The 19,919-nt window shown below is 46.6% G+C and overlaps 1 protein-coding gene across 3 annotated transcripts in view; it reads right to left on the bottom strand.

Moving 5' to 3' along the window:
- NLRP1 (NLR family pyrin domain containing 1) overlaps positions 1-9,226 on the bottom strand; it is a 75,137-nt gene extending 65,911 nt beyond the window's left edge. The window contains exons 1-4 of one of the 3 annotated variants that reach the window (XM_030799382.1): positions 8,990-9,209; positions 8,383-8,800; positions 7,380-7,556; positions 6,284-6,487 (exon numbers count right to left, since the gene is read on the bottom strand). In XM_030799382.1, the coding sequence (XP_030655242.1) occupies positions 6,284-6,487; positions 7,380-7,556; positions 8,383-8,653 (652 nt within the window). In that variant the 5' untranslated portion in view covers positions 8,654-8,800; positions 8,990-9,209. Of the gene's footprint in view, positions 1-6,283; positions 6,488-7,379; positions 7,557-8,382 lie in introns of all 3 variants that reach the window. The other 2 variants (XM_030799384.1, XM_030799383.1) reach the window with 2 other exon arrangements.
- Between the last annotated feature and the right edge of the window lie 10,693 nt (positions 9,227-19,919).

Here is a 19,919-nt window from a genome sequence, read left to right as displayed (position 1 = left end):
TATCCTAAAAATATATGCACCCAATACAGGAGCACCCAGATTCATAAAGCAAGTCCTTAGTGACCTACAAAGAGACTTAGACTCCCACACAATAATAATGGGAGACTTTAACACCCCACTGTCAACATCAGACAGATCAACGAGACAGAAAGTTAACAAGGATACCCAGGAATTGAACTCAGCTCTGTGCCAAGCGGACCTAATAGACATCTACAGAACTCTCCACCCCAAATCAACAGAATATACATTTTTTTCAGCACCACACCACACCTATTCCAAAATTGACCACATAGTTGGAAGTAAAGCACTCCTCAGCAAATGTAAAAGAACAGAAATTATAACACACTGTCTCTCAGACCACAGTGCAATCAAACTAGAACTCAGGATTAAGAAACTCACTCAAAACCGCTCAACTACATGGAAACGGAACAACCTGCTCCTGAATGACTACTGGGTACATAACGAAATGAAGGCAGAAATAAAGATGTTCTTTGAAACCAGTGAGAACAAGGACACAACATACCAGAATCTCTGGGACACATTCAAAGCAGTGTGTAGAGGGAAATTTATAGCACTAAATGCCCACAAGAGAAAGCAGGAAAGATCTAAAATTGACACCCTAACATCACAATTAAAAGAACTAGAGAAGCAAGAGCAAACACATTCAAAAGCTAGCAGAAGGCAAGAAATAACTAAGATTAGAGCAGAACTGAAGGAGACAGAGACACAAAAAACCCTTCAAAAAATCGATGAATCCAGGAGCTGGTTTTTTGAAAAGATCAACAAAATTGATAGACCACTAGCAAGACGAATAAAGAAAAGAGAGAAGAATCAAATAGATGCAATAAGAAATGATAAAGGAGATATCACCACTGATCCCACAGAAATACAAACTACCATCAGAGAATACTACAAACACATCTCCACAAATAAACTAGAAAATCTAGAAGAAATGGATAAATTCCTGGACACATACACCCTCCCAAGACTAAACCAGGAAGAAGTTGAATCCCTGAATAGACCAATAACAGGCTCTGAAATTGAGGCAATAATTAATAGCCTACCAATCCAGATGGATTCACAGCCGAATTCTACCAGACGTACAAGAAGGAGCTGGTACCATTCCTTCTGAAGCTATTCCAATCACTAGAAAAAGAGGGAATCCTCCCTAACTCATTTTACGAGGCAAGCATCATCCTGATACCAAAGCCTGGCAGAGACACAACAACAACAAAAGGAATTTTAGACCAATATCCCTGATGAACATCAATGCAAAAATCCTCAATAAAATACTGGCAAAGTGAATCCAGCAGCACATCAAAAAGCTTATCCACCATGATCAAGTGGGCTTCATCCCTGGGATGCTAAGGCTGGTTCAACATATGCAAATCAATAAATGTAATCCAGCATATAAACAGAACCAAAGACAAAAACCACATGATTATCTCAATAGATGCAGAAAAGTCCTCTGACAAAATTCAACAGCCCTTCATGCTAAAAACCCTCAATAAATTAGGTATTAATGGGATGTATCTCAAAATAATAAGAGCTATTTATGACAAACCCACAGCCAATATCATACTGAATGGGCAAAAACTGGAAGCATTCCCTTTGAAAACTGGCACAAGGCAGGGATGCCCTCTCTCACCACTCCTATTCAACATAGCGCTAGAAGTTCTGGCCAGGGCAATCAGGCAGGAGAAAGAAATAAAGGGTATTCAATTAGGAAAAGAGGAAGTCAAATTGTCCCTGTTTGCAGATGACATGATTGTATATTTAGAAAACCCCATTGTCTCAGCCCAAAATCTCCTTAAGCTGATAAGCAACTTCAGCAAAGTCTCAGGATATAAAATCAATGTGCAAAAATCACAAGCATTCTTACACAACAACAGACAGAAAGCCAAATCTTGAGTGAACTCCAATTCACAATTGCTTCAAAGAGAATAAAATACCTAGGAATCCAACTTACAAAGGATGTGAAGGACCTCTTCAAGGAGAACTACAAACCACTGCTCAATGAAATAAAAGAGGACACAAACAAATGGAAGAACATTCCATGCTCATGGATAGGAAGAATCAATATTGTGAAAGTGGCCATACTGCCCAAGGTAATTTATAGATTTAATGCCATCCCCATCAAACTACCAATGACTTTCTTCACGGAATTGGAAAAAACTACTTTAAAGTTCATATGGAACCAAAAAAGAGCCTGCCTTGCCAAGACAATCCTAAGCCAAAAGAACAAAGCTGGAGGCATCACGTTACCTGACTTCAAACTATACTACAAGGCTACAGTAACCAAAATAGCATGGTACTGGTACCAAAACAGAGATATAGACCAATGGAACAGAACAGAGCCCTCAGAAATAATACCACACATCTACAACCATCTGATCTTTGACAAACCTGACAAAAACAAGAAATGGGGAAAGGATTCCCTATTTAATAAATGGTGCTGGGAAAACTGGCTAGCCATATGTTGAAAGCTGAAACTGGATCCCTTCCTTACACCTTATACAAAAATTAATTCAAGATGGATTAAAGCCTTAAATGTTAGACCTAAAACCATAAAAACCCTAGAAGAAAACCTAGGCAATACCATTCAGGACATAGGCATGGGCAAGGACTTCATGTCTAAAACATTCAAAGCAATGGCAACAAAAGCCAAAATTAACAAATGGGATCTAATTAAACTAAAGAGCTTCTGCACAGCAAAAGAAACTACCATCAGAGTGAATAGGCAACCTACAGAATGGGACAAAATTTTTGCAATCTACTCATCTAACAAAGGGCTAATATCCAGAATCTACAAAGAACTCAAACAAATTTACAAGAAAAAAACAACTCCATCAAAAAGTGGGTGAAGGATATGAACAGACACTTCTCAAAAGAAGACATTTATGCAGCCAATAGACACATGAAAAAATGCTCATCATCACTGGCCATTAGAGAAATGCAAATCAAAACCATAATGGGATACCATCTCATACAAGTTAGAATGGTGATCATTAAAAAGTCAGGAAACAACAGGTGCTGGAGAGGATGTGGAGAAATAGGAACACTTTTACACTGTTGGTGGGACTGTAAATTAGTTCAACCATTGTGGAAGACAGTGTGGCAATTCCTCAAGGATCTAGAACTAGAAATACCAGTTGACCCAGCCATCCCATTACTGGGTATATACCCAAAGGATTATAAACCATGCTGCTATAAAGACACATGCACACATATGTTTATTGTGGCACTATTCACAACAGCAAAGACTTGGAACCAACCCAAAAGTCCATCAATGATAGACTGGATTAAGAAAAAGTGGCACATATACACCATGGAATACTATGCAGCCATAAAAAAGGATGAGTTCATGTCCTTTGTAGGGGCATGGATGAAGCTGGAAACCATCATTCTCAGCAAACTATCACAGGGACAAAAAACCAAACACCGCATGTTCTCACTCATAGGTGGGAATTGAACAATGAGAACACTTGGCCACAGGAAGGGGAACATCACACACCGGGGCCTGTCATGGGGTGTGGGGAGTGGGGAGGGATAGCATTAGGAGATATACCTAATGTAAACGATGAGTTAATGGTTGCAGCACACCAGCATGGCACATGGATACATATGTAACAAACCTGCACATTGTGCACATGTACCCTAGAACTTAAAGTACAAAAAAAAAAAAAAAAGATCACCCTCCCTGATGTGGGTGGCTCTCATTCCATCAGTTGAAGGCCAGAATAGAATAAAAAAAGAGACCTTCTCTGGAAAAAAAGAAAGAAGGAAAGAAAAATGCAAATCAAACCCACAATAAGATACTATTCTACACCAGTCAGAATGGCTATCATTTAAAAGTCAAAAAATAACAGATGTTGGTGAGATTGCAGAGAAACAGGAACATTTATACACTGCTGGTAAGAATGTAAATTAGTTCAGCCACTGTGGAAAGCAATCTGGCGATTTCCCAAAGAACTCTGAACTATCATTCAATCTAGCAATCCCATTATTTGGTATATACCCAAAGGAATGTAAATCATTCTACCATAAAGATGCATGCACATGTATGTTCATTGCAGCACTAGTCACAATAGCACCAGTATGGAATCAACCATAGACTAAAGAAAATGTGGTACATTTACACATGGAATACTACACAGCCATAAAAAAGAATGAGGTCATGCCTTTGCAGCAACTTGGATGGAGCTGGAGAGCATTATAAGTGAACTAACACAGGAACAGACAACGAAATACCGCGTGTTCTCATTCATAAGTTAGAGGTAAACATTGCACACACATGGACACATAAAAGGAACAATAGACACTGGGACCTTTTGAGGGTGAACAGTGGGAGGAGGGTAAGGATTAAAAAACTACTGGGCCAGGCGCAGTGGCTCACACCTGCAATCCTGGCACTTTGGGTGGCCGAGGTGGGTGGACCACCTCGGATCAGGTGTTTGAGACCAGCCTGGCTAACATGGTGAAACCCCATCTCTACTAAAAATACAAAAAATTAGCAGGGCTTCGTGGAGGGCACCTGTAGTCCCAGCGACTCGGGAGGCTGAGGCAGGAGAATGGTGTGAACCCGGGAGGCGGAGCTTGCAGTGAGTGGAGATGCCACTGCACTCCAGCCTGGGTGACCGAGCAAGACTCTGTCTCAAAAAAACCAAAAAGCAAAAAACAAACAAAAAACAAAAACAAACAAACAAAAAACCCAACCTAACAGGTACCTTACTTATTACCCGGGCGACAAGATAATTTGTACACCAAACACTTGTGACACATAATTTACCTATATAACAAACCTGCACATATGTTTCTGAAACTAAAAGAAAAGTTTTTTTTTTTTAAGTTCCCTATTTAAAGAATTCCCTTAGAATTTAGAATCAGGGAAAAATGTTATTTCCTTTGCATTGGTCTTTTCTATTGAGTAACAGGTATTGTGTAACCCATTATATTTCCCCTTTTGCCAGTGTTGCTAGAATGCCCACAATTGATGGAAACTTCATTTATAGCAATGAGTTAGTCTTTGTGGTTTTCATACTTGTTTTTTTCACTTTTAGGGTTATTGCATTTTTATGCTTCTATAGATGGCTCTGATATGTCTTTATATTCTTCCTATCTTCCTTCTTTTCTGTTTTTCAGTTTTAATTGTCTTTACTGTTTGGATTTTTTAATTCACAAAATAATTCTGAGAAAAAGTTATCTTTGTGATTCTCAGAAATAGAAAGAAACAACTTAGAGTCAAGTATTAGCATTAGAATCTTCCTTTCTTGACTTTGTTGCGGATTCTGTTTTCCTGAGTTTAACTCGAATGTTGATCTCTCCTTATATACCCTATCAAGATTTTAAAAATATGAGTTTATTTCTTTTTTATTTTAGACTCAGGCAGTATATGTGCAGGTTTGTTACATGGCTTTTTTTTTTTGAATGGCAAGTGGTGTGAATAATTAAGTAAACTGATATACTTTGAGCCTAGGCCATATAGGACCACGAAATCTACAAGTTTACTCCTTGCTGGGTGCAGAAGAAATACTTTTAACTTAAAATCTCTCAGATTTCAAAGGAGGCATCCTCTGTCATTGAGAGGCAGTGTAGTTCAGTGGTTAAGGAGCCCATGACATCAGAAGCCTCTGTACCTGTGGCTTTAGTATGACCGTCCTCATTGCCCAGATGAGGGCACTCCCTGTGTAAAAGTTAAAGGTGTGGATTGCTGTGTGAGAGACAGTGAAGGCTGAATTCCAACTTTGCTAGTACTAACTGTGAGACTATCTGTTTGATCCTTGGTTTTCTCATCTCCAGGGTATGATAATAGCAATATTTATCTCATGGAGTGGTTGTAGAATTTAAGTCCAATGTACACGTAAAGCCCTGGACATGGTCTAACCCAGAGAGTGTCCAGTGAGCACTGATGGGCATGGGACTAGCGGTAGGCCACTTGGAGGGTGAGGAGCTCAGTGGAAATTGAACCCAGCTCTTCTGACCCCAGGCCAGTGCCCTGTCCAGTAAACCAGGTGATGTGTAACCCCATCCAGGCTCCCCCATCCTTGCTCTGTTGTCCCCCAGACGTGCTGGGTAACACATGTGTATTTTAATGCCCAGGTGCCTCCTGGAAACAGTGTCTTGGACCAGCGGAGAGGCTCCAAGGGTGGAATTTCCTGAGGGAAATTTCAGATGTTTTCCAGAACCTCTGCTCAGCCTGCCAACCTGGTCCCCAGGGGACTCTTTGTCCATGCATTTGCCTCTCCCACCTCACCACCCTGCCAGGAGCTCAGTAGGGTCTCACCTGTGTAGTAATTTCCTGACGTTTCATCCAGAGGCCATTGGGTCCCAGGAGCCTCTTGCTCTCTGGGTGCTGGGCTGGGCTGAGGTGGGGATCCCCAGCTCCCCAGCACTGCTGTGGATGTGGGGGCGCTGGGTGACTCCTGGCTTGGAGACTCATGGTCTGGGGAGCTTGGAAGAGCTTGGTAGAGGAGTGAGGAAGAGATTTCTGTGGGGAATGAAAAGAAAAATAACCATTTACTGAACATTTATTTTCTTTTTTTTTGAGATGGAGTCTCGCTCTGTCGCCCAGGCTGGAGTGCAGTGGCGCCATCTCGGCTCACTGCAGGCTCCGCCCCCCGGGGGTTCACGCCATTCTCCTGCCTCAGCCTCCCTTGTAGCTGGGACTACAGGCGCCTGCCACCTCGCCCGGCTAATTTTTTGTATTTTTAGTAGAGACGGGGTTTCACCATGTTAGCCAGGATGGTCTCGATCTCCTGACCTCGTGATCCGCCCGCCTCGGCCTCCCAAAGTGCTGGGATTACAGGCATGAGCCACCGCGCCCGGCCGACATTTATTTTCTTTTAGGTGCATATATTTTAAACTCTCACAACAGTACTGAGAGATGGGTCTTAATATTATTTTAAAAACCATGTCGAAGTAGAGGGACAATTTTATTCTCTCAGTAGTGAAGACAGAAGTCACGTGAGGGAGCTGGCTTGGGCCGAGGACTAAGCCTAGCCTCTTCTTGGGGTCTGTCTGGAAAACAGAGTCCTCCTTGGAACTTCGGGACCACCCTGACCCTAAGGATCTTCAGAGCCCATCAATATTATGAGCTGCGTTCTCCTCGGGCAAGGACCATGGCACCAGTTGGGCACCCAGTTGGGTAAGACTCATTGCCTGACCCACATGGGTCTCAGCTTCCCCATCTGCCAAATGGGGAGGGGTGCAATCTCAGCACTGGAAGGTCCCTGAAAGATCATTTCCAGGCCTACCTCTCACAGCCCATCCTGGCTCCCCTATCCTTCCTCTGCTGTCCCCCATGTCAGGTCCCCATGCATAGACATGATCCTCTGGGTGGGGCCCACCCAGGGCTGTTGGCCTGACTCAGCAAGCCTCACCTCTCCAGCGGCGTCCAGATGTGTCAGGCAGCTGTCTCAAAACCCTTCTCTCTGAGCCCTGGGTGCATCCCGCCGGCAATTCACAGATCCAGGGCATTAGCACTGCGGTGGAGGTGGGTTGGCTGGGAGACCCCAGGTGGGGTTCACTTGGGCTGTAGGGGAATGAGGGAGAGTGGCCTACAGGAAAGAGACAAAGGGGTTGGAGACACATCAGAGGGGCAGGGGCAGGTGCCAGGGAACTGAGCTGGTCTCCTCTCTCAACCAAGAGAGGTTAGGATACACCAGTGAACCCGCTGCAGCCCTCTACAACCTCCTCTAGAGGCTTGTCTGAAGAATGATGTTCTTATAGATACTGCTAGGCAAAAAGTCCTGATCTAGGATCAGGAAATTTGCGTATCTGTCCTGGTCCTGACTATCTCCCTGTGTAAATCACTACTCCTACTGAGCCTCAGCTGTGCTTTATTGGGCCAACGGCATCTGCCACCCAGGGTGGCTAATAGTAATAATAACAGCAGCAGCAGCAACAACAGCAATGGGAGATCTTATTTATTGAGCGCTTACTGTATATCAGACTCTGTGCTAAATGTTTAACCTGGATGATCTCTTTTAACCCTCACACAGCCCAGGGAGGCGGGCTCTCACTCTGCCATTTTGCAGACAGAGAAACAGGCAGAGAGCAGTGAAGTGATTGGGTGATAGTGCCAGGACTGGTGATAGTGCCTGATTCCCAAGTCTGTGCTCATAACTACAATGCCAGGCGAGTACCGGGAATGCACTTGAATAGAAGAGGGTGTGGGGCTCTGAGGTGCAGCAAGGGTCCCCCAGCAAGCCTCCCGGCTCCAGCACAGTCTGGGGCCTGGATCCCCCTTTGAGAGGGCAGTTCCATGTCACTGCTCAGAGGAAGGCCTGGCAGGGAGGGCTCAGTGGTGGAGTCCCAAGAGGGCAGAGCAGGTGTGGGGGCCAGGGGATGCCCCGCGGGCAGAGGGGTCCTTTGTCCACTCACCTGCCCCTTCCTGGGCTTGGGCGCACAGTGACCTCAGCCCCATCTGCTCCCAGGTATGGAGGGCTAGGTCCCAGGCCCGCTGCTCCCCATACTGAGCCACCAGGTACGAGGCCACCTCCATGCCACTCGTCTTCTCTGGCTGAGTGGGTGTCTCACCCGAAGAGCTCCTGGAGTGCGCTTTATTGGCGAGCAGAAGCTGGAACTCCTTCAGCTCCTCCTTCTTCAGGAACTCCAAGTAACAGGCCAGGCGGCCCCAGGCTCCACCAGCCATCTGTGTCCCGGAGTTAAGGGGGGTCTCTGGGGGATGTTCACAGGTGGTGAGGGTATCAGGCAGGCAGAGAACAGTGCTGTCCTTTGCCTTGGCTCTTACCGTCTCTTATTCAGCATTCAGAACCCAGTTTTATAAATCCCAGGGCACCTGCAGATAGAGACCGATAGAGGGGGAGTGATAGGAAAAGCCAGGGGAGGGAGGAGCCCAGAGGGGCCTGCGAGACACTGGAAGAAGTCAGCTGAGAGGGAGGTGCTGGGAAAGGGCCCAGGGCCAGGCAGGGAGGGTGAGGGTGAGGGGAGGTGTGGTGACGAGGGATGGGGCGTGGGCAACGCTCACTGTTCTGTGTTCCTCAGATTCTTCCCTCTCCTGGGTCCTGGACTCCTGAGATCAACCCTTGAGCTGCAAGGCTGAGAAGAGGTGGGGTGGGAGGCGCCTCAGAGCAGGGAATGGGCTTTCAGAACCCAGAGCGGAGCCCAGGGCTGCTGGCTCCCAGGTCTCTTCAGACCTCTCCAGGCCCTGGGGCACCAGCCAGCAAGAACAGCCCCCAGTCAACAAGAGCAGGAAGGAAAGAAACGTCACCCAGAGCAAACCCACAAGGGGCGTGGCCAGGGGGTAGGATCAAACCAGGCCTGGGTAGGCCAGACTCAGAGTCACAGATTCAGACGGGCTACATGGCATCTGTAGGCGGACAAGGGGCACAGGCCCAGACTAGCTGATGCTGCAGCAGGTACAGGCCCATACTAAACACGGTGTGTGCATCTCCATATGGGCACTCTGCCAGCCCACCACCTACAGCCTGTCTGCAGAGCCAGGATGCAGACTCTCCAAGCAGTTGTGTCTGCAGCCCAGGCCCAGCCTCTCTGGATGGGTGGGGCCCCCTGTGTCTGCCCGGGCAGCTCCTTATTGGGAAACATTAGAACTGGGCCAGGGAGCATTTTTCCCAGCCTTTCATGGTTTTGGGAGCTTCTTGAGTTGCACTGCATGTCCTGCCATGCTACCAGGGGCACTGAAGCATGTGTCCCAGGCCCAGGGGGCTGTTTGCCTTCTGGGCAGCCCAGCACTTAGCTGGTGAACATTTCCACCTGAAAGCAGAACAGCCCCTTCCTCATTCTTGCAAGCAGGCCTCGGGGAGCTAGGTGCAGACTTCCTCTTTTGTGGAATCTGCAAGATGCCACTAACTCCAGGTTGACGGATGACATTACCCAACTCATTTGCTGATGTAACACACCACCAGGAATTTCTGGAGATGCTTTGGTTTCACCTGGACTGGCAGAGCCCGGGCTTCAACCCATGGCTTGCTTGGACAAGGACTCCTTATGTGCCTGATTTATTTCTTTGAGCCTCAGTTTGCCCATCTATTAAATGGGACATCATAGGTTTACCAAGAGGCTTCAATTCAGCAAAAGGTCTTAAGAGTCTCTCTCTCTCGCCCAGGCTGGAGTGCAGTGACAAGATTTCGGCTCACTGCAACCTCCCTCCACCTCCCGGGTTCCAGTGATTCTCCTGCCTCAGCCTCCTGGGCAGCTGGGATTACAGGCGCTCGCCACCACGCCTGGCCAATTTTTTTGTATTTTTAGTAGAGATGGGGTTTCACCATGTTAGCCAGGCTGGTCTCGAACTCCTGATCTGAGGTGGTCCGCCCACTTCCGCCTCCCAAAGTGTTGGGATGACAGGTGTGGGCCTCCGTGCCTGGCCTAAATACATTTTATAAATGTTAGTTTTTAAAAATGGCTAATAAGCACATTGTAGGACATTCTAGTATCAGACTGACCAGAAGTGGAAAAGCGCTGTGCTAAAAGTGGGATGACTGGGAGGCTCTGAGCACTCCGTGAGGGACCCTGAGACTCCATATGGTGGGAGGAATGGCCTGGAGGAGGGCTGTGTGGTTTTTTTTCCTCCTCACACCAGCCAGTTCAGGCACCAACTCTCTAGACACCAACTGGTGTCCTACAGTGCAATTCTGACACTAACTGCCTGGAGTCGGCATCAAACCCCACAGGTTTAGGGGCTTAGTGAAGAGCTGGCCTCATATCAGATGCCAGTTGCAAATGGGGTGCCCAGACCACTGGCATCTCTGTCTGACTTGGTGACAAATTCAAGGGTTCCCACAGTCCCCGGCAGGTTCAATAATTTGCTGATATGACTCACAGGACTGAGAAAAGCACTTTATTTATTATTATTGGTTCATGATGAAGGATACGGCTGAGGAATAGCCCAGTGGAAGAGATGCTGAGGTCAAGTGTGGGTGGGGGAGGGGCACAGCGCCTCCTTGCCCTCCCAGGGACCCTACTCTCCCTTCCCCTCCCTGCTTCACTAACCTGGAAGCTCTCCAAACCCCAAACAAACAAAACTGTGGGGTTTTCTTGGAGGTTTCACTTCATAGGCACAATTGATTAAATCATTGGCCACTGGAGATCCACTCAACCTGTTAAATACATCAGAAACCTGACCCTTCCCACCACGCCCACTGGGGCCGCTGGTCCAGCCTTCAGTCATCTCTTACTGGGATCACTGTGCTAGCCTCCCACGTGTTCCCACCCATGCTGATGCTGCCCCTTTACTGTGTACGCTCAGTCTAGCAGCCAGAATTATCCACTTAAAGCGTAAATTAGTTCAGGTCACTTCTCAGCTCAAAACTTTCCCACACTCCCCATCTCACTCTGAGTAAAAACCAAAGTCCAACCAAAGGCGCAGTGGCTCATGCCTGTAATCCCAGCACTTTGGGAGGCTGAGGCGGGAGGATCGCTTGAGGCCAGGAGTTCAAGACCAGTCTGGGAAACATGGCAAGACCCCGTCCCTGTGAAATAATATTAAAAAACTTCCCAAATCCGGCCAGGTACAGTGGCTCATGCCTATAATCTCAGCACTTTTGGAGGCTGAGGCGGGCAGATCACCTGAGGTCAGGAGTTCAAGACCAGTCTGGCTAACGTGGTGAAATTCCATCTCTAATAATTATAATAAAAAAAAAAAATTATCCGGTGTGGTGGCGCATGCCGTAATCCTTCAGAAGGCTCAGGCAGGAGAATTGCTTGAACCTGGGAGGCAGAGATTGCAGTGAGCGGAGATCGCACCATTGCACTCCAGCCTGGGCGACAAGAGCGAAACACAGTCTCAAACCAAACCAAACAACAACAACAAAAACCCTCCAAATCCCCCAAAGTCCTCCCAGTGGTTCCCAGGGGCTGCATGATCTAGCTCCTGATATCTCTCCGGCATTATCTCCTGCCCTATCCCCCTCCCTCACTGGGTCCTCTTAGTCTCTTCCCTGTTCCTTGAATACGCCAAGAATACTCTCACTCCAGGGCCTTTGCACTAGTTTTTCCATTGTCTTGGAATGGTTTCCCCAGATATTCAGAGGTGTGCTATCCAACCTTCTGTAAAGTAGTATTCCTCCATTGCCTGCTTCATTTTTCCGCATGACACTTATTACTGCCTGACGTTACAGACTTGTTTGTTCGTTTACCTTCTGTCACCCCCTCCTGCCAATAGAATGTTAGGTCCCTGGAGACAGGACTTGGCTTGTTTTGTTCGCTGTTGTATCCGCTATGCCTAAATCAGTGCCTGGCCCACAATGTCAGCACAATCAATGCCACAGACAATGAATGTCTTTTGAACGCTTTCCTTGTCATCCTTCTAAACAGCTACTCACTCTGGCCACTAGATGGCACTCAAGTACTTTCTGTGCATTGAAGCAGCCTCATGGGTTTGGTGGAGAGGACCCACTGGCGCTCTCTGAGCCTGAATTTTTAAAGTTATCCCTGTTTCTGGTGCTTTGGGTCTTTGTTTCCTTTCCTTGAGGCATTTTAGGAACACATTAAAACTCACTTTTATTCAAGTCATGCTATTTTCCATTAAAACTTAACTCATGAGGAATACCGGTATGGCCAATACTCCAGCAGAGTACAGTGAGGCTTTCTCTTTAGTTTCAAATTACTGTGGCTTGAGTCCAGATCTGGATAACTTCTGGAAATCAGCCTCCTTGAAATCCCTCTCCTCCCACCTATGTCTAAGCGTGTCCCAGGCATTGCCTCATGGGGTTCTGAAGTCAGTCCTCGGTTCCCCTCTGATCGACTGGTCTTGACTATCTTGCTGTTGTCCCTTTGGTCTCAGACCCCGTTTCTATTCTCCTGAAGTTGCTGGGCCCAGGTGTCCTCTCTGTCACAGCCATTTTAGGGCACGGCTCTTTTCTGGCCCATTCCTGAAATGTGGGACAAGGTTTTCCCAATTCACGGCACAGCTGAGACCACGATATGAGGATATGATTTTGAGCAAGACCTTCCCCAAGGATCAAGGATGAAGGATGGTAAATACATCAGGGCGTCACTCTCTGCAGCTGTGGCTCACACTGTCCTCAGAGCCCTCTCTGGTCCAGGATCATCCCTGCTATCCCTTTTCCAGCTGGACTCTCTGCAGCTCTGGTGCTTTCCATTACACACAGGCAGGTCATTGCCCAGCCTCAAGATTCTCCAGCCTCCTCTGCCCTTTGGAGGCCAGGACCATCTGGCTGTAATATCTAGAAAGAGAACAAACTGTCCTACATTCACATCACTCCTAGCAGAGGCCCCAGGGTTATCCTCCTTCCAGGATGATCAACATGGAAATATCTAGTCCCTTCAGATGTGTGCTTGGTATTGTTGGAAATAAGAGCTCGGAGTCACAAAGAAAATGAGCACTCAAATAAAGGATTTTTCAGCAAGGCAAATTTACTTCTGGAGAAGGGTGCCACTTGCCCTTCTGGCCACTGCAAGAGCACACTGAACAAAGGAGGGCTAAGGGGTTTTTATCCCTAATGCAGTCAGTCCCTGATACTGTGTCCGGTCCCCATTGGCTGGAGTTGGACTGCACAGTCTAAGCTGATCCTGATTGGCTACTTCAAATGGAGCAGGGGTGGGGGCTACAGCAGCAGGAAGAGCAATTTGGGCCAAATAAGGTACAGATGTGGGTTGTTACAGATTGGGAATGGATGTGGGTTACAGATTGGGAACGGGTGTGAGTTACAGATTGGGAACGGCTGGAAGGTTGTTTACCATAACTAGGGGCAAGGAGGCAAAACAGGCTTTGAAAATAGAGGACAAAGAATGAGTGAATTGAACAAGTGGAACCTTTGAAAAGGAGCTCACTGAATCCAACAGTATTATAGACCCAACAAGATCATCTCAATAGTTTGACAATTCATTTCCCCCAAGTTGGTGTGATTCAGGCTTAGATAAAACGGTGCTTTGAACATCAACAGGTGAAATCTTTTGTTAAAAAACGTAGTCTAGTTCATCCAGCCCTCCTCCTCTCCCTGTTACTCCTCTTCCTCCTTCTAGTCTTTCCTCCATTGTGAAGTGAAGGAAATATTAGGACTTGGTGTTGCCCCTACCATGGTCTGCTTTAATGTCCTGTGAACTTGTACAAGAATACACACACCCACATCACCATCTTCCAAGAACACACCATAGCCAAAGGTCACAGTCAGTTTACATCAGTTACAACAGAACGCATCTCTCACTCTGAGTATTCTCATTTGACCTTCTTAACTGCATTTAAATCTCAGTAAAGAACAATGACTGGTTCCCGCTTTATAGGCCTAAAACACCCACCAAAAAGGTCCTCTTAGAAACCAGGCAAGGCACACCCAAGTCTCTATGCTAAAAGGAGGAAGTCATGCATAACTTCTCAGAGACCCTTTTTACTTTGAAAACATTTCAAACTTACAGGAAAATGTCAAGAGTTATACCGTGAACTCCCATATAACCTCAACCTAGATTCACCAATTATTAACATTTACTATTGTTTTATTTTTATTTATGTTTGCTGATTATTGGGAGTAAGTTGCAGATATCATTAACATTTACTTCCTTTTTTTTTTTTTTTTTCTGAGACGGAGTCTTGCTCTGTTGCCCAGGCTGGAGTGCAGTGGCGCGATGTCAGCTCACTGCAACCTCTGCCTCCTGGGTTCAAGCGTTTCTTCTGCCTCAGCCTCCCTAGTAGCCCGGATTACAGGTGCCTGCCACCATGCCTGGCTAAATTTTGTATTTTTAGTAGAGACGGGGTTTTGCCATGTTGGCCAGGCTGGTCTCGAACTCCTGACCTCAGGTGATCTGCCCCCCACACACCTCGGCATCCCAAAGTGCTGGCATTACAGGCATGAGCCATCACACCTGGCCCATAACATTTACTTCTAAGAACTTTGGCAATATCTACTAAGAATCAGGATGTTTTCTTATATACCACTGTACAATGATAAAATTCAGGAAGCTTAAAACATCGATGCAATACTACTATCCAATTACATGTAACTTTTAAAATGACATTTTCATCTTGTTCTTTAGATTATTAGGATTATAAAAATATAATACAGAAATATATAGGGGGAAAGTAAAAATGTTCTTTTGACTTTCTGCACCGTCAGATCTACTTCCCAGGAATAACCAATGTTACATGAATGTTTCAGTGTTCCATGAAAAAAAACACAGTTTTACACGAACACAGTTACTTTTCTATGTGCCAAATATATAGGACCTAAGGTGTTTAGGAGTGAATTTTTTTCCTCTTAAAATATTTTGCAGATCCCTCCATGTTAGTACATATGGTTCTAAGTCATTCTTTCTTCTCTTTTGTAATTGTTGAGTTTTTCATAGCTTGGATCTACTATAATTTATTTGATTAGTCAAATTTGATGGAAATCTAGCTGGCTTTCATTTGCATTTTCCTGTTACCAGCCACGTGGTGATAACCAACTTTGTACACAAGTGTATCATCACACACATGTGAGTACCTCCGAAGGATACAGTCCTAGAAAAGGAATTTCTGGGTTGAAGAGATCACACATGTAAAAATTTGGGTTCAGAAATGTGCTTCATGCCTGTAATCCCAGCACTTGGGGAGGCCGAGGTGGGCGGATCACGAAGTCAGGAGATCGAGACCATCCTGGCTAACACGAAGAAACCCCGTCCCTACTAAAAATACAAAAAGGAATTAGCCGGGCATGGTGGAGGGCACCTGTAGTCCCAGCTACTCAGGAGGTTGAGTTAGGAGAATGGCGTGAACCCAGGAGGCTGAGTCAATGAGCCGAGTGCAGTGAGCCGAGATCGCACCACTGCACTCCAGCCTGGGCGACAGTGAGACTCCGTCTCAAAAAAAAAAAAAAGAAATATGCTTCTCTTGAGAGTTCATTATTTTTGCTTTTCGACCGTGGCATCAAGCAACTAGACACATGCATCTTTGATTTACCTTCTGGGAGGTTTTCAAGTCAGAGGCTTGGCCCATCTCTTAAAAATGTACATGCCAAGTTCAATCTTAAAGCACATGATATGTCTACAGTGTTAACTCCTGGTTTCATCTTATTTTCTCCCTACTCTTGTTTTAATTTTGCTTGCTGTTCATGCTAAGGTAATACAATTTTAATTGTATCATGTATCTTTGTATGTATGTAAATTTGTCCACCGAGTCGCTCCAGAACAATATGTGCTGTGAGTACACAAAAGGGTTGAACCCAGTTTTCTTTCTTTCCTCCCCTCCCCTCCTCCCTCCTCTCTTTTTTTTTTTCTCTCACCCTGTCCCCCAGGCTGGAGTGCCGCGGCACGATCTCAGCTCACTGCAACCTCCACCTCCTGGGTTCAAGCAATTCTCGTGCCCCAGGCTCCCAAGTAGCTGGGATTACAGGCATGCGCCACCACACCCAGCTAATTTTTTATTTTTATTTTTTTAAATTTTTAGTAGACAGGGTTTCACCAGTTGGCCAGGCTGGTCTTGAACTCCTGACCTCAGGTGATCTGCCCATCTCGGCCTCCCAAAGTGCTGGGTTTACAGGCATGAGCCACTGCACCTGGCCTGAATCGAGTTTTCTTAATGACAGTCCTGGGAGTGGGGAGACGAGCAGATGACACATCTGTTGAGTGGGGCCTGTTTCATACCAGGCACTTTGTAAAGTTAGCTCATTTCATCTTCCCAACTATTTTTTTAAGATGAAAATTATCGTCCCTATTTTGCAGATGAGAACCAGGTCTATAAGACTCCAAAGCCTCCTCCTTCCTGTGCATCGCAATGGCACTGATGTGCTGAGTGGTGTGCTCGCCGAGTGACCGGCCGGCGGATCCCTCTCCAACAGGCTTGTCCTCCTCTCACTCCCGAGGCTGCTTTCAGCTTGCTCTGCACTTGCCTTGGCCGTCACATGGGGGAAGCCGGAGCCTCTCGGAACGTATCTGTGCCTCAAGTGGATTGCTGCCTACCCCTCCCTATGGAGGCTTCTGAGCTAGAAAATACAGAGGTCAGATGATGGCCACTGAGTGCATCCAGCTCCATGGATGACAATCAAAGCAAGGGGGCTTTAAGTGCAGCAGGAGGAACTAGGATTAGCCCTGAGGTAGGACTTCTGCCCAGTGAGAGATGCTAAGTTGTAGGAATGAGATAGGGGAGGTTAGCGTGGAATTCCCTTCCAGAAGCCTTTAAGAACAAGCTAAATTTGCAACCGTCTGGGGCTTACTGCAGAGAATTAATGAGGCCCCTTGTGACAGCCCTGCTAAGCCTCCCTAGAAAACTACAAATCCATGATGTCAACTGGTCGTTAAACTCCATTACTCCAGGCTGTCTTTTCTTGACAAAATTTAATTTAGGCCAGTAGGTGGCGATAATTAAACAGCTAATTAAACAGGGCTTCTTCCAACCATCAGAGAATGCATTAAAAGCAGTCTGGAAGGTTGCTTCCGGAAGCAAGAGGAGGAACCTTTCTGTGAATCCAGTGCTGACTGAGGTTCAATTAGCAGATCCACTAATGGGATGCCTCTCCTGACTCTTAAGGATCTCCTAGGCTCCCACCGTGATCACCTTTTTTCTCTTTTTGAGCCATGGTCTTACTCTGTCACTCAGGCTGGAGTGGCAGTGGTGTGATAACGACTTACTGCAGCCTTGACCTCCCAGGCTCAAGAGATCCTCCCACCTCAGCCCCCCAAGTAGCTGGGACTACAGATGTGAGCCACCGCACCCGGCTTTTTTTTTTTTTTTTTTTTTTTACTTTTTTGTAGAGACAGGATCTCATTATGTTGCCCAGGCTGGTCTTGAACTCCTAGGCTCAAGCAATCCTCCCACCTTAGTTTCCCAAAGTGTTGGGATTACAGGTGTGAGCCACTATGCCCAGCCTGTGATCATTTTTCCTTAGACTGGAGGACAAGGCTCTGCTGCCCAGTGGATCTTGGGCAGATTTTTTTGTTTTTGGAGAAGGAGTCTCGCTCTGTTGCCAGGCTGGAGTGCAATGGTGTGATCTTTGCTCACTGCAACCTCCGCCTCCTGGGTTCAAGGGATTCTCCTGCCTCAGCCTCCCGAGTAGCTGGGACTACAGGTGCATGCCACCACGCCCAGCTAATTTTTATATTTTTAGTAGAAACAGGGTTTCACCATATTGGCCAGGATGATCTCGATATCTTGACCCCATGATCTGCCCGCCTTGGCCTCCCAAAGTGCTGGGATTACAGGCGTGAGCCACCGCGCCCCGCCCCAAGTCCCCTTTTTCAAGGAGGTGTGGCCTGGAACAATCAGACCAAGGCCCATCTGCAGTTTCCCCTAGACTAGGGAGCTCTCTAGCTGCAGGGAAGAGGCCACTGATTCTTGATGTGTTCTTGCCTATTTCTTACACTATAACTTTTTTGAGGGCAGGGATTATGTCCATTTTGCACACCACCATACAACCGGCCCCTAATGCAGTGGATTAGTTATATGTAAGTAGAAGTTCACTATGTGTTGAACAAAGGAAGGAATGAAGGTTAGGACAAGAGCTGGCCTTCATGGAGCTGTCCAGGGTTCTTACCAGTCCCTGACTTCCTTCGATGGATTGGTCTTTTGCTTCCTTGCCTTCCTCCCAGGGCTTTGCTGCAACACTACACAAAACCTGTTCCTAGTATGTATTCACTGAATTATGTACTTCCTTGACAGTCTGTGTCTGTGGTGGCCCCCAAACAGCCTGCTGAACTAGGTCCAAAAGAGTGGTTCTCTCTGCACAGAACCACTTGGGTTACATGCCTCGTTCTTCATCTGTGTCTATGGAGTTTTTAGTTCTCAATCCCAGTCCCTTCCATGCCTCTACAGTTGAAGGATGTGTGGTGGGAAGTGGCATGAGAGGTTGCTGGAGGGGTGAGCTGGGGCCAGACTGCAGGGGCTTAGGGTGTGAATTCATGGGGCAGGGAGTGTGCCTTGCCCACCTCTGGGTGCTCAGTGTCCTGCACAATTCCAGGCACAAAGTCAGCTCTCAATAAAAGGTGCATAATTTCTCATCGTGCAGGACTGTGCAAGGATATGGCAAATGTGGACCTGGCTCTAAACTCACCCCCCTGAAATGTCTCAGTTCATATTTTCTGAGGAGTGGGAGATGAAGGATTGCTGTTTACATTTCTTATGTGTATTTGTTTACTCACATCTGGATTGGCTAAAAAAAAACCCAGTTCTTGATTCTTCTATGTTGCTTCTTAGTATCTCAGACTATCATATAACACAAGGCTAAGATAGGGAGGAGGGAGGGAAGAATTGGGGGAAAAAAAGAAGAAACTAGGGGAGTGAATCTAAGACCAAGATTTCAGTCTCTTAAACAGGCTCTGGGGAACAGAAGTTTCTGCTCCCCAGCTCAGAAATCAGTGGGTGAAGAGATAAAATTTCAGAGCCATCAAAATGGATGAACCAAGAGGTGGATACAGGGAGTCATTTGGGAAAATGACTCAAACCTTGCTCTGGTATGATTCAGGGAATGTCAATGCCCAATGTACAACTGCAGCAAAAACCGTCCCCAAGGCCTGGCACCACCAGGCACATCCTCAGGGCTCTGGGCTCAGCCTCTCTTGGCACATTCTCAAGGCTCTGGGCTCAGCTTTGATCTCAGCACCACCTTGGAAATGCACAGAGACTGCAAAGCTCAACGCCAGGCCATGTATCAGGTGCCTACATCCCTCATCCTCCCTCACAGTGCTCTGTCCCTAAGATAGCTCATTTCCTACCCCTGGTCCTCCTCTCCATCCCCTCTGCTCATCATCATTTCTACCATGTATTACCCTTTAATTGCCTCTCAAACTTTCTCCCTGCCTCTGATCCCACCCCTTCCAACACATCCTTCATGTAGGTAGTAAGAGACCTTTCTGGAACTCGTACCTCATCCTATCACACCCTTCGATAAACCCCTTCTGTGATTCCCCACTGCAGTGTGGTGCTCCAGGTCCTGTAGCCCTGGTACAAGCTTCAGGCCCTGTCTGTAACTTTCTCCCCACATGGTCTCTGTGTCAGCCTTGCCCTCTTGGCGTCT

Source organism: Nomascus leucogenys, chromosome 19 (genome assembly GCF_006542625.1).
Source record: "Nomascus leucogenys isolate Asia chromosome 19, Asia_NLE_v1, whole genome shotgun sequence".
Lineage (NCBI taxonomy): Eukaryota > Metazoa > Chordata > Mammalia > Primates > Hylobatidae > Nomascus > Nomascus leucogenys.
Note: the sequence above shows the minus strand (reverse complement) of the source record. Positions and strands in the feature narration are given on the sequence as shown.